At 45.5% G+C, this 14,170-nt stretch overlaps 1 protein-coding gene across 1 annotated transcript; it reads left to right on the top strand.

Moving 5' to 3' along the window:
- The first annotated feature begins 4,531 nt into the window (after positions 1–4,531).
- Positions 4,532–12,467, top strand: LOC124675878 (transcription factor bHLH167-like). The gene is made up of 3 exons (XM_047211949.1): positions 4,532–4,712; positions 11,391–11,780; positions 12,217–12,467. The coding sequence occupies exons 1-3, from the start codon at positions 4,536–4,538 to the stop codon at positions 12,289–12,291; spliced, it is 642 nt and encodes a 213-aa protein (XP_047067905.1). The 5' UTR covers positions 4,532–4,535; the 3' UTR covers positions 12,292–12,467.
- Positions 12,468–14,170: the final 1,703 nt, after the last annotated feature.

Raw genomic sequence — 14,170 nt, 5'->3', positions numbered from 1 at the left:
GATGCACCGGCGGCGGCGGCGGCGTCGTCCGTCGAGGGGACGGGGCCGAAGATGGAGGCGTCGCGCTCGAGCCAACCTCGACGATGGGATTGGCATTCTCCTTGTCCATCTCTCCGGCGGAGGAAGAGGAAGAGGAAGAGGGAGAGGGAGAGGGTTTTTGCTTTGGAGAAGATGATGGGACGTGGGAGAGAGTTGGCGATGCGTGAGCGAGTGAGAGTGACGAGACAAGTGGGAGGAGGCGTCTATAAAGGCGAGGGGTGGTTAATGCGACCCGCGTCCTACGCGTGCACAGGTGCACGTCCGCACGTCTTGGACTTCCGCAACGCGACACGCGTCCACGATTGCACGTCTCGACTTCTCCACCGCGACCCGCGTCTACGCGTCAACAATTGCACGTGTCCTCGAGTCTAACCCTCGGAAATTTAGATATACTCAGTGTATACCCTCGAGTCTTATACTAGCATTTTTTGTGTGCTCAATTTTCCCCTCGAGTGCTAATATCGGCTAGTGCAATATACTTAGTTTTACCCTCAAGTGGCTGGTCAACAGAGAGTCAACAAATGGGATTAACTAGTTAAATGAGTCATTTAATGTGCAAAAATCCTAAAAAGAGTGGCACTTACTCATGGAGTCTTTACCACAAATTGACACTTCTCAAATCATAGATAAATCATAGATAAATCAAGTTTTACCACAAATTGCCACTTCTCAAATCACCTAGTAGCTATGAAGGTGCATGGTTTTCCACAATAAGCCCTTCCCAAAACAGCTTCCCCCAAATCATACTTTGTCTAAATGAGGCCACAATTCTCACACTGATGTATATTGATATTGCAAATAGTTTGAGGTAGGCCAAGATGGGTTTCATTGTACAAAACACGCATTTTCCATTTTTTAAATCTCATATTTGAATCCCTTAGTCTATTTACTACTCAGGTGCCCTTGGTTTCTTGATATTACTCAGCTTTGCCCTCTCTCTTCACAAATTCTCGCAGACGTGCATCATCGCTCCGATTGGTCTAGCCCATGTCACGCGGATCGTGCCCACCGACCGTTGATCGTATGATATAGGGAACGGGCAGGATAACCCCCTCTCTCTCTCGTTGGCGGTTAATTAGCTTGCCGAAGGGCGGTTTTCTGTATTATTTTTCACGCGCTAAAAATTATAAACTGTTTTAGGCGTTATTTTTCACGCAAAAAATGATAAACCATCACCGATTTGTTGTTACCATTACTTTTCACGCAAAAAAAATGATAAACCATCACCGATTTGTTGTTGCCATTACTTTTCACGCAAAAAAATGATAAACCATCAACAATTTGTTGTAGCCATTACTTTTCACGCAAAAAAATGATAAACCATCACCGATTTGTTGTTGCCATTACTTTTCACGCAAAAAATGATAAACCATCAACAATTTGTTGTAGCCATTACTTTTACGCAAAAAATGATAAACCATCAACAATTTGTTGTTGCCATTACTTTTCACGCAAAAAATATGATAAACCATCAACAATTTGTTGTAGCCATTACTTTTCACGCAAAAAATGATAAACCATCAACAATTTGTTGTAGCCATTACTTTTCACGCAAAAAATGATAAACCATCAATAATTTGTTGTAGCCATTACTTTTCACGCAAAAGAATGATAAACCATCAACAATTTGTTGTAGCCATTACTTTTCACGCAGAAAAAACCTAATTTGTTACAAAAGCTGGTTTCAGTGAGACCTAACCAAGTTTGGCATACATGATGGCATACCTATAACAACAAGGAATATCTAAAAGGGAAAGTTTCAGAAAATTTAGGGTGAAAATGATGCCATACATGATGCTGTTTTTCGAGGTTTTGACCTGAAAATCAATTGGGTATTGTAAAGGGAAATAAAAAGTTCGAAAAATGTAAAAACGAAACAATCTATCTATCTATGTATAGAAGATCAGCTGTATGAAATTTGAGGTTATTTAGAGAAGGTAGAAAAAATCACCTTGTTAGAAAAGCTGGTTTCAACGAGACGAAACGGCATGCGCTTAAGCAAAGTGATTTTTTCGAACATCTCCAAATGACCCCAAATTTTCCATACATTATGCCATACGTGTAACAACAAGGAACCCTATCTAAAAAGTGTCAAAAAAGTTTGCCCAACCGTATAGCTCTATCAAAAAGAACCTCACCATGGCGCTAGTATAATTTTGGGATAGTTACAAACTTTAGTTACCTAACCTTCAACATGAAACTTGTTTCAAATTCATTTTGGCCTACAAGAAACAAATCCCAACTTGATTCGAGCACCACAGCCTCCAAACGATGCCGATGCCGATATCGGCATGGTCGAACGGCTATGCTCGCCGCCACCGCTAGGTCAACGTCGGGATGCACCCTCAATCCCGTCCCCTCATTCGATCACCGACACACCGGAGATACCGCCGAGGCCAATGCCGAACGTACATGCCGATGCCAATGCCGATCATGCATGCACGCCGCTGTGGGCACGGCCACGCCGACCCGCTATGTCTGGGACGCCACGCACCGCCGTGAGGTCTTTCCCTTCGCCACCACACTCTCCTAGCACCCACCTATACACGCCGTAAAGGAGAGACACTAGTTTTCTCTACATTGCTCGCGTTCGTGTCCGACACGGTCAGTCAAAGTTTTGAGGTGGTCGTCGATGTCGTCGACCATTTCTTCTCTTCTTTGCATGGTTAAACGCGTCTAGTTCATATCTATCTAATGCGTCTGGTCTCGCCTCATGCAGCTCTTTGTGGACGTCGATCTCATCTCGGCACCCCGCATGCCACCTCCTCCGTGCCATCGCTGTAGAGCTCCGTTTAAAAATCTAATCCTACCCGTGTATTGCCCCTTGTATCAGCGTCATGGCCGTACTTGTCATTTGATATACCGAAGCCCCACTCGTTCGCGTTTTGGTCGGGGATACAGCGATGCTTACGGTCAAACAAAGATGGATGATCTCGACGTGTCTTTGCAGTGCTCTACGTGGCCCCACTAGTCAGAAGATAACGGTCAACCGTCGGGCAACCGGCCGTTACATCACGTGTGATGGTTTCAGACAAACGCTTGGGTAAAACTGAGGAAAAACTAAGGAGCTGGGGAAAACTGAGCACAACTAAGGACCCGAGGGCACGAAAATAGAAATCCCTATTATTTTTTTACATAAGGCAAATATCAACATTATGTTTTGAAGAAATGTGCAGGCATGATTTTTTAAAAGGATTTTTTGTGGCCCTACAAGATTTTTTAGCCAAAAAGCTTCACCGGATATATTCTGAATAATGGGTCACACCACAAATTTCTGTGGCTTTTAAATTTGGTCCACGCTAGCTAGATAGTCGCGTCCTTCCGCATATTGCCAAATCCATCGGTATAGTTGGCACTGACACCTTCCATACCAAACAATAATACTACAAAGTAACCATATATAATTTTCGTTAGTGTCATTAGGTTTTTACCCCGTTGTGGGTACTCGATATCAAGTATGTATCAGCGGATTTCCAGGTAGTGCGAGAGCGACCTCTTTCCTGTTACCTGTTTTCTGCGTGCGTGTCTGTTGTTACAAAGACTTTGTATTTCTGTTATGCACTAATATAGTTTGATCCCGATCCAGCTAGGTCGATCTATCCTCTCTTATGTACACCTTTACGAATGCAAGTTTCGAACCAAATGGCATGCACTCGGGCCCTAGCTAGATAGCTCAAATCTGGATCGCTCTGATGCTTGTACTCGGGCCCTAGCTAGATAGGTCAAATCTGGGTTGCTCTGATGCTTTCACTGCTTCACATGACCGATAATATGCTGATGTTTCACCGAGGGATCCACATATGCATGCATATGTAGCATGGCACGTGATTTTTTTTTTTTTTGCACAATTATTCCTAAGGCCAGGGTAACCTAGTATGTTCCTGCGGAATTTCAGAAAGACTGAAAATTATACTTCCTCTGTCCTAAAGTATAAGGCACACTTTTTCGCACTTTCTTTGATGCATGACTTTGACCACTAATTTGTACAAAATTATATGTTCTCAGAATGTATAAACATCCTTAATTTTTTTTGGATATATTATAAGTACAAATTATACTCAAACCTAAAATAAAATGTTGAACAGCGAATTTAAGTGTGCCTTCTTTTTGTTTTGCGAAAAGGGTACATATTTTAATACTCCCTCCCCACAAATAGCATGCATGTGTAGGCTCTCCAAATATTATATATACTAGTACTACTGTAGGTCTGTAGGCACATACATCATATATACATATTTTAATACTAGCTAGCTAGCCATTTGAGCGTACGTGTGCAGTGTCTTTATGTACATGGCATATTTCTAAGAGCCTATGCAGTCCTCCCTTTGGCCGGCTCTTATCCGTATACACGCATAATATCCCTCCCATTTAGACCAAGCCAGGTACGTTTTCTTCCTCTTATCCTGGTCTTTCCTTCTCCCACGTGGAATTCTTCCCTGTCTATATGTAGGCTGAGAGGTGATATCTAGATAGATGGATATTTGTGTGTCAGAGAGATGGAGGTAAAGGAGAAGGCTAAGGCAGAAATGGTAGTGAAGAAAACCAGGATGAACAGCAGCACGACGACTGCGCCAGTGGAGAGGAAGGAGACGGAGAAGGAGAGGAGGCAGCACATGAAGGAGCTTTATGCAAAGCTTGCCTCCTTAATCCCAAAAGAACACTGCTCCTCCACTGTAAGCATTGCTGAATGTAATTTCTTTGTTTAATTACATTCTTATCTATTTTCCCTACATTAGCTATGTACCGCAGTCTCCATTTCGACTAGGAAAGGAAACACGAGAATGCTAAGTAGCGCGGTTTATCCAGCTCCACGTGCATTTTTAACAATAGTTATACATATGTTCTTAGCTATAGCCCTTCTCTTCACATAAAATATCGTAATTAAGGAAACCAAATAAGTTATATGGGCATCTAATCTTCTGGCAATATGTTGCTAGCTCTCCTCATCAAGGGGAACACACGAAGTCACATGATACTTTTGTCATTACACACAGGGGCGTGTGTGTTAGTTTTTGGTGAGAGGAAAAGTACCTTATTACAGCATCTTCAGTCGCGTCCCCCAAACCGTCCCCCAAAACGATTTGGGGCGCGCCGGACAAAAAAACGTTCCCAGTCGCGTTCCCCAAAGCCGCTTTTTGTCCGGCGCGCCCCGATACGGTGTCCGGCGCCCCCAGGCCATCCCCGCCCCATAGGGACGCTCCGGGCACGCCGGACACAACGAAAAGCGAGACGCGCGGGCTCCCACATGTCGGCGACTATTTCCATAAACCGTTGGTTCAAGCCTTTTTTCTCGTCGCTCCTTCCCTCCCGCGCTTCTCACCCCTCCGCCGCCGCTGGATTTGCCGGTCGTTTCGACAAATGATCTCTTATGAGAGTCGGCACCGTCGTCGTGGCTGGCACTCTCGTCGGTCGTTCCGCCGCCGCCGCTTCGCCAGCGTGTCCCAGAACGCGGCGTCAAATCCGCCCCACCTCCGCGCACACAAGGTGCTCGACGACTTGCCAGGTACGTGTGATTGGCCGTTGTTCGTTGCCACGTCTTCCGCGGCGCAATTTTAACCATTGATTTTGCTTCAGACATGGATAGCGACGACGAGATGATTGCCCTACTGCTGGAGGACGAGCAAGCCTTCGACGATGACCTCAGGGAGCATTTGCTGATCATCGCGTCCCTCCAGGACGTGCTTGACGCTGAGGCGGAGAAGAGGAAGAGGCCACGCCGCGGAGGATCAAGGCCGGGGAGAAAGAAGTCGAAGCCCCAGTAGAGGATGGAGGGGCATACCATGCTGCACAATGACTACTTCGCAAATGAGGCAACACATGCCGACAAATTTCGGCACCAGTATAGGATGAGCAAGGGTCTGTTCATGAATATCCTCCACGACGTTGAGAGTTCGACCCCTACTTCAAGCTCAAGCACGACGCTGTAGGCGATGTCGGGCTCTCGTCGATTCAGAAGTGCACCGCCGCCATGAGGATGCTTGCATACGGAGCACCTGCCGATACACATGACGACTACCTTCGCATGAGTGAGTCTACTGCCATTGAGTGCATGTACAAGTTTTGCCGAATTGTGGTGGGAAAGTTTGGCAAATACTACTTAAGAGGGCCAACTTAGGAAGAGACTGCAAGGATCATGGCACAAAATGCTGCCAGAGGATTCCCTGGAATGCTTGGAAGCATCGATTGCATGCACTCGGTCATGGAAGAACTGCTCGTTTGCTTGGCAAGGTATGTACAAAGAGCGTCATGGATATTGCAGTGTGGTGCTTGAAGCTTTGGTAGATTATGACCTCTGGATTTGGCATTCTTTCATTGACATGGCGGGATCACACAGTGACATCAACGTGTTGCAGCAGTCTCCGGTGTTCAGCAGATTAGTGGAAGGTCATGCTCCACCATGCACTATGAGGTCAATGGCCACCAATATACCAAAGGCTATTATCTAGCAGATGGTATATATCCAGAATGGGCCACTTTTGTCAAAACAATCTCGAATCCATCAGGTCAGAAGAATTCCCACTTTGCTGCGCGACAGGAGGCTTGCAGGAAGGATGTCGAGCGGGCATTTGGTGTGCTTCAAGCTTAATTTGCAATTGTCCGCACTCGCTCTAAGCTGGTCTCACGACCAAATGTGGGATGTGATGCAGGCTTGTGTGATCATGCACAACATGATCATCGAGGATGACCGCAAGAATCATGCCAGGACACATGTTGGTCCCTATGAGTGTCAGGGCCCTCTTGCGGAGGTTGATCATGAGTTGCCTGCAGATTTTGCTGATTTCCTCGCCATGCACGCAGAGATCCGTGACAACAATGTTCACGAGCAACTTCAAGTTGATCTCGTTGAGCATTTGTGGAGGATCAAAGGATTATCAGCAAATACCGCGGCACCTTGATCTAGCCCTATTTATTACATTTGTTTAGTTGTTTTATTGTTTGTTGTATTTTAATTTGAAAACAATCTCCGCATACTAATAACCCTTATTTCATGTTTGGGGCGGTGTTTGAGGGACGCGACTAGGAAGCGATGTCCCCCAAACGCGGCACGAACAAAACACGTCCCCCAAACGCTCGATCCGGCGCCGTTTTGGGAACGGTTTGGGGAACACGACTGGAGATGCTCTTACCTGAAGTACATGTTCTTAAACCTAGGTCCAGTTCTCCATTCTACTTAGTTGAATCTAGCTACTGCACTGCAAATTGTTAGCTTAACGACTATTTGAATATATATTCTGGCATAATCTGAGTAGCAACAAGTCTTCATGTAAAATCAAAGGTCCCATTTGAAATGCCTGTTTTTTTTTATGGAAGCTGACACAAATTATATGGTTTATCTTGCAAAATTACTGATCCAAATTGGTAGGTCAAAAAGTAAAAATATAACAATAATATTATTTCATTAAGTTTGCTCGTGAGAGGGATCAATGTCTTATGTGACTTTCCATGCGACCATTCGTCAAACTCAGAGTATATAATAACTCTAAAGGAAATCAAATAGACAAACTAATCATACATGCCATTACTGTTGCTCATACTTTATAACAAGTATGTGAAGATCTAACATTATTAGGAGGTACTCAGGTACATATTTCTCTAAAGAAATATCAACATGCTGGCAAAACGGAACCTCAACGATCGACTCGCAATCTTGAATGGATAATTTTTATTTTTATTATGAACACTCAAGTGATGAAGAAAAAATAGCAGGTTGTAAGTAAAGCTCCTATGTTTAGAAAGTATAATATGACACCACGTGCAAAAAACGGATTCTTAGAAACTTAGAATACATATGTAGACGTAGAGTTTGACAAGGATTGTAGACCTAGTTTCTTGTACTCCAAGTCTTGTCTCTAGCTAGGTGTCCCTTTTTATATACCTATTGAGGGTCATGTACATATTAAAAACATATATTAGGGTTCTACAACGTTTTCATGGTACCAGAGTGGTTAGTCACATGACAGCGATCCTATGACTTCCTCCACTTTCACATCGCACGCCGCCCCCGAGGAAATCAATATTTTCTCCTTGGGGGGGCGACACCCGGTCTCAATCAACGATGGGACCGGTTCTTAAATTTTCAAATTTCTAGTTCCTAAATTTTCACATTAGATCGATTTTTCATTTACCCACATTCCGACGATCTTTGAGATGCCCTCAAATTCCGGTGAACCCGTTGACACCTAGTACCAAGCGTTCAGCACATGGCCGAGTCTAGTGGACAAGATCCATCTTATGGTGCATGGCGGTAGTAATAAACATCCAGAGAAGATAAGCCGCACCATGCCACCATGAATCTCTAGAGGACTCCAAGTGCCACATGAGCTTGCATACCGGCCGGCTGTGTCAGGTTCTCAAGAACGTTTTTTTAAACAGTAGGCTCACTAGGAGTCCAGCTTTGAGTTAACAAAGCCAACAACCAGCAGGGATTACACAAGGCGAACCGAACAAACACCCACACACACAACACCACACAACACAACATAATGGCCGAACGATACAAGGGCACACCCTGAAAGGCTTACAACTCAACACTACTAGCAAGCACCAAATGGACATGCAAAGCGAAGACTACAACTCTCCAGCACCGAGAGCAACGAGCAGTGAAGGCGCGACGAGGCACTGCCAAATAGCAGGATGGAGATTCATGAGCGAGGAAGGCCCCCTGAACTGGAAGCACCAAAACACATTCCAGTTCCCACACCGAAGAGGGCCCCTACCCGCCTTGGCTCGAAGGCGTCGAAACATCGGTCATGGGAAAAAGCTCACCCGAGAGCCGGGAAGTGCTGAACTTGAGCTCCGAGGCAGCCCCAGTACACGACCACTAGGAAGGGGGAGCACACCACACCGGCCAAACCGCCGCGGCCTAAGGATGGCCAGAGAGAAGCAAGAAAGCCACCCGGAGCAACTGCACGAGACCAAAGTTTCCACCTTCAACCTCACCGAGCATCGCACTCCCCAGGCGACGCCTCCAAGGAGGATACGGCATGCAACACATCGACGCGGCCCAATTTGAGAGATTTTGGGCTTTCACCCGGGAGGTTGGTCGGGGTGGAGACAGGGGACCTCAGCCACGCCTCCAAGGAGGAAGAACGGCGCCCGCAGGTGCGGCCGCTGCTGGGCCGGGCCAGCCAACCTAGGGTTTCCCCCGGTCCCGAACCACACACCAGCTCCCACCGCAATCCAGAGCGAGCAGCAAGCCGCCGCTAAGCCGAAATTAGGGAGGAGAGAGAGAGAGGAGGGGGAACAACCTCGATCTGATGGGGAGGTGGCCTCCATGCCGCAGCCACCACCCGCCGCGGTCCAACCTCCCAAGAGGTCGCGGCCGACGGCCAGAGTCACCCGCGCCGATGCCTACCGCGCGCGACGTCGCCTCGCCTGAAGGACCACCGCCCCGGTCATGTAGTCCTCCAAATCAAAGCGGAGCGGCGAGATCCTCGCTGCCACCGTCCTCAGCAGCCGCACGGCTTTCCAGCGGTCACCTCAGGTGGCGGCAAGGGAGGGGGAAAGGTGGAAGGAGGGGCCTGGCGGCGCTAGGTTTGGACGGCGCCCGAGTCGCCCCAGCGGGAGCGACGCGGGGGCAGGAAGATTGGGTCCGTGCCCACCATCGGTTCTCAAGAACGTGTGCGCCTCGAGGGCTCTACATCCACAACTAGATGGTATCACCGAGCGACACGATTTCACCAACTCACCATGCTTCTCCACATGGCACCGACCACCGGAGGGTGCCCTCCTGGACCCTCGGTCACCCAGGAGTAAGCATACGATCCAAGTTCCACATAAGTTGGTTCCAGCATCGCAACTACAACGATCATAATTATGCATGTGTGAGAATTGCGTCGGAACAAACTCTGCATCAGATCCACCGAGCCAAACAACGACAATAAGTCGTACTACGACTTTTCATAGCTAGGCTACAAGCCAAGATATTCGTCGAGCACGATAAGCGACATCACCATCCACACACTAGGCCAAGATCCAATTATGGGCAACTTCTAAATATAAGGCCATAGACCTGACTTTAAATATAAAGCCTGAAGATCTGGATAATATAAGTTTTGAACCCACACGCAACACAGTATCGAAATCATCACCATTGTGAGAGACGCCTTCAAGAGGAACGCCATTGGCCACACCTCTGCTGCTCCGACATGCCTAACAATCATCGCCAAGGTCTACATCAATGTGATCTTCATTAACAAAACAATCTCGTCAACACATCACCCGCTGATAGTACAATGATAGTACAATTGGAGACGACCACGACATTGAGTGTGTCCCACGACAACAGCGACGACATTACCAGCGTCCAATGGCTAAGACTGCATCGACACACTACAACCATGCACATGATTCTAGCAAAACCGGAGTGTGCTCGGTGGATTTCCTCCCGTTCTTCCAAAGCTGGTGGTCTCACCTACACCACGTCCTCTTATATCCACAAAATGCCTCTGAGGGTGCAAAACGTCGTCCACGATAGTACCTTTGAAGGTTCAACCAAAGCTGGAGGTCTCACCACCGCGTCCTCTTATATCCACAAAATGCTTCCGACGGTATCCCTGAGGGTGCAAAATGTCGCCCACGACAGTACCTTCGAAGGTTCAAAACGTCGCCCAAGAGTGCATCTCCGTCAAAAAAAGGAAAAAAGGAAGCGCGCATTTGCTTGCGCTTCCGGAGAATGTGGCTACATCGACTACGACTAGCACTACATCGACTACGGAGAGTACTACATCAACCACGACTATCTCGACAACGGCTACATCATGTTCGACTACCTCGACACATCAACAACAACTCCACTCAACATTGTCCGCGTCATTACTTGGCGTCCATGACACTCAGAGTGTAACTGCGAGATGGAAGAAAATGCACTAGAAAGGGACATTGATGATGACAAGGCAAATAAGGAGACAAAAATGTGAGACATCAAATCCAGTCGCAGGTCATCCGCTTCAATAACGCTACGACTAAGAAGAAATTTTATAATACAAAGGCGGACGTTAAGTTAGAATAGGACTCTAGACCTAGCTTCTTGTACTCCAAGTCTCTTCCCTTGGTGTACCTTTTTATATGCCCCTTGAGGGTCTTGAAATATAAAAAAAAACATATATTAGGGTTCTAGAACATTTACACCGAGACGCTGGGGCTGGGGGTTATCCTATTTAGAAAAGAATCATATAAACATAATGTATCCGAAACCATTATTCCACAAGGAGATGAAATGGCCCAAATTAGAAATTTCAACTTCACAATGTTAATTATATGGGATGAAAGAAATCAGCATATTCGAATATGAGTTTCTGTTTTGCTCTAATGCATGTTTCTATTAACTTTATGGTGCAAAAATTATGTAGGATACATTGACATTGTTGGGCAGCTTGGATGAAGCAGTAACATACATCAAAAGGCTCAAGTATAGGGTTGACGAGCTACACAAAAGGAGGAGCTCTGCACAATATGTGGCTAGATTAAGAGGAGGAGCTTGTAGTGCCGTCTCGACGATGATGAGTGGTGGCATAGGGTCAGAGTTAGAAGTTGAGAAAGAAGAAAAAGGGTTGCTTGCACCGGTAGTGGAGGTTCGGTATCACAACGATTCGACAATGGACGTGATGCTGATATGCAGCGTAAAGAGACCGATAAAGCTCCATGAGGTGATCGCCATACACCAGGAAGAAGGCGCGGAGATTGTCAATGCAAACCATTCCGTGGCTAGGCATAAAATATTCTACAGCATACACTCCAGGGTAATCAAATATGGCCTACAACGTCATACCCAATCAAATGCATCCTCTGTTGAAACTTGATGACATTGTACACATTTTTTAGTGTTCTGCTTATATTTTTAACTTGCTAGAAAATGCATTAAGAATGTATAATGACATTTTCTTTTTGAGAAAAATCTAACAACACTACTTGTAGTATATTAGGCTTAACTGCTTCCATTTTTTTACGGCGGAAACTGTTTTCATATTTTACTAGGCAAAATTAAGAAATCTAGACATCACACTCTCTCGGAATTTATGTATTTATGAAAGGAGACAATATACATAAGAAGGTACAGTCGATGCTTTCTTTCAAATGATGGTTATTAATTTTTTCTCTTATAATTATTTTCCATAATCAATAGAATCATATTCTTCTTTTACACATCAATAAATTTTCTCCCTGTAAACTGTGCAGGCTTTCAGCTCAAGAATTGGCATTGATGTTTCAAGGGTCTCAGAAAGACTGGGAGCATTGGTATATAATGGATAAGTCATATCAATCAATATACTATGGAGAGAATATCAGAAACATCACTCAGGCGATACATGATGCTTAGTTAGTTACCCAATACAATGGATTAAACAACATATGTAATCATTCTCCATGTTTACTTCACAACATCACCGGTTTACACAGAAAATTAAGTTGGTCTTTGTTCGATCCATCAGCATGTATAATTTTATTCGCAAGTTTATCTGTCACAACCTTCTCAGTGTTCAATTTCTTGAAAAGGAGACTTCTATATTCCAGGTTACATATTTTAAATCTGATGCAAGCCCTCAAGAGCAAAGACTTCGACAAATCTGAAATCAGTGTGTTGGTAAAGGAGGCTAGAAGTCTTTATATTCTAAATTTCGAATCCTTCTAATTTTCTTTTAGCCGCCGCACCTATAATAATGTTGCCCATGAGCTTGCAAAGCTGGATGCAAGTTCTGAGTTTGAGGACTCTTTCTGGGATGTTTCTTCTCCCAGCTGTATACTCTGTTGGACAGCGTATAAGTTTTTTTTTTTGAGAAACACAGTACAAACGCAAGATGCTCACATACACGCGCAAACATTTACCCCAATGATCGCACACACGCACACACTACCCCTATGAGCACTTCCGAAAGAATGAGCCGGCAGATTGGATCTTGAAATTGATGAAGTCACCACGGGCGTCTCGCTGTCGACAGGAACGTCGCCTCCTACCGAATGAATATCCCGCCTTTATGATACACACATATATCAAACCTGGTTTGAACATTGGTGGGCTGGAGGGTACAACCACCCTCCTAACCACCCAACCTCAGGTTGGTTCTCGGGACAGCATATAAGGTAATGGTGGTTAAGTAGCAGTTATTTGTGTAAAGAAAAAAGTGAACACAATATAAGTTACTTCTGATTGTACCATTTTTATGTTAGAAAAGTAGTTACCTAGCACATTGCACCAAATTAGCCAATACCTGAAATTTCCCCTCTTAGAATGAAATATTTGGAAGACCAAACATGTATACAATCTGTGAAGTTGTGTTCAAACAAAGTGCAATATTCGTAAGAATCAATATCCCAATGATTATAACCAGTTTGCAGGATAAGCCTAAAGTCGAAAAAAATCATGTGAAAAGGAGAAAAAATAAGAAAATAGAAATATTGATAGGTATGACCACACCAATCACGTGTGAGAAGAGAAGCTAGCTCATGAAGATTACCGGCACAAATGCACTTTCATCACCACCACATGTGTTGTGTGTACCTATATCTGGCCATGTTTTGGGCCGGGCTGGACCTCGAGCCGGGCTGAGGAAAGCCCGATGCTAGAAAATAAGGCCCAAGATGGGCCTGTGGAGGGCGGCAGTGCCGGCCCTGGAGCTTCCAGCTCCTCTTCCTCCTTCTCTTCCATGCTTCCGTGATGTCGTCCTTCCCTCCTCGATCTTCTGTGCTGCCCTCTCTTCTCTCCATCCGTGACGATGTATCCTTACCATTGACACTAGACGGATTATCAAGTAGTATACCATCCTCGAGGGTAAGCAGCGGAGTCAAAAAGAGGATTGAGTTCACCTTTAGTTGACGTGTTGGCAATGACGCACATGATGCGGTGAAGGCCGAAGGTCGGGCTGCATCATCTCCCCCCACTTGAAAAAGAGTCGTCCTCGATGACAAATCTTCACGAATGTATAGAGGAGGTAGATGACATGAACGCTTGAATGTCCCATTCACTTGTCAAGAGCCCCATCAATAGCACAAGAAAAGCCAAGCAACACTCAAAGGGTAGCCAATGTTCCACGGGTTTATCAAGAGAGCGCAAGTAGAAGGAGGTCACCTTAGTAAGATGTCGGTGTGCTCTCATCGAGAGATCTTGTGTAGTCGAAGTGGTGGGTTCGATCTT

This window comes from Lolium rigidum, chromosome 1, assembly GCF_022539505.1.
Source record: "Lolium rigidum isolate FL_2022 chromosome 1, APGP_CSIRO_Lrig_0.1, whole genome shotgun sequence".
Classification (NCBI taxonomy): domain Eukaryota; kingdom Viridiplantae; phylum Streptophyta; class Magnoliopsida; order Poales; family Poaceae; genus Lolium; species Lolium rigidum.
The sequence above is the reverse complement of the archived record's forward strand: the minus strand, read 5'-3'. Positions and strand labels throughout refer to the sequence as shown.

What these genes read in the sequence shown, in the direction of transcription:
- LOC124675878 (XM_047211949.1), top strand. Translation starts at nt 4,536, where the DNA reads ATGGAGGTAAAGGAGAAGGCTAAGGCAGAAATGGTAGTGAAGAAAACC. An exon ending in AAGAACACTGCTCCTCCACT is followed by an intron (nt 4,713 to 11,390) that starts GTAAGCATTGCT and finishes AAAATTATGTAG; the next exon opens with GATACATTGACATTGTTGGG. An exon ending in TCTACAGCATACACTCCAGG is followed by an intron (nt 11,781 to 12,216) that starts GTAATCAAATAT and finishes TAAACTGTGCAG; the next exon opens with GCTTTCAGCTCAAGAATTGG.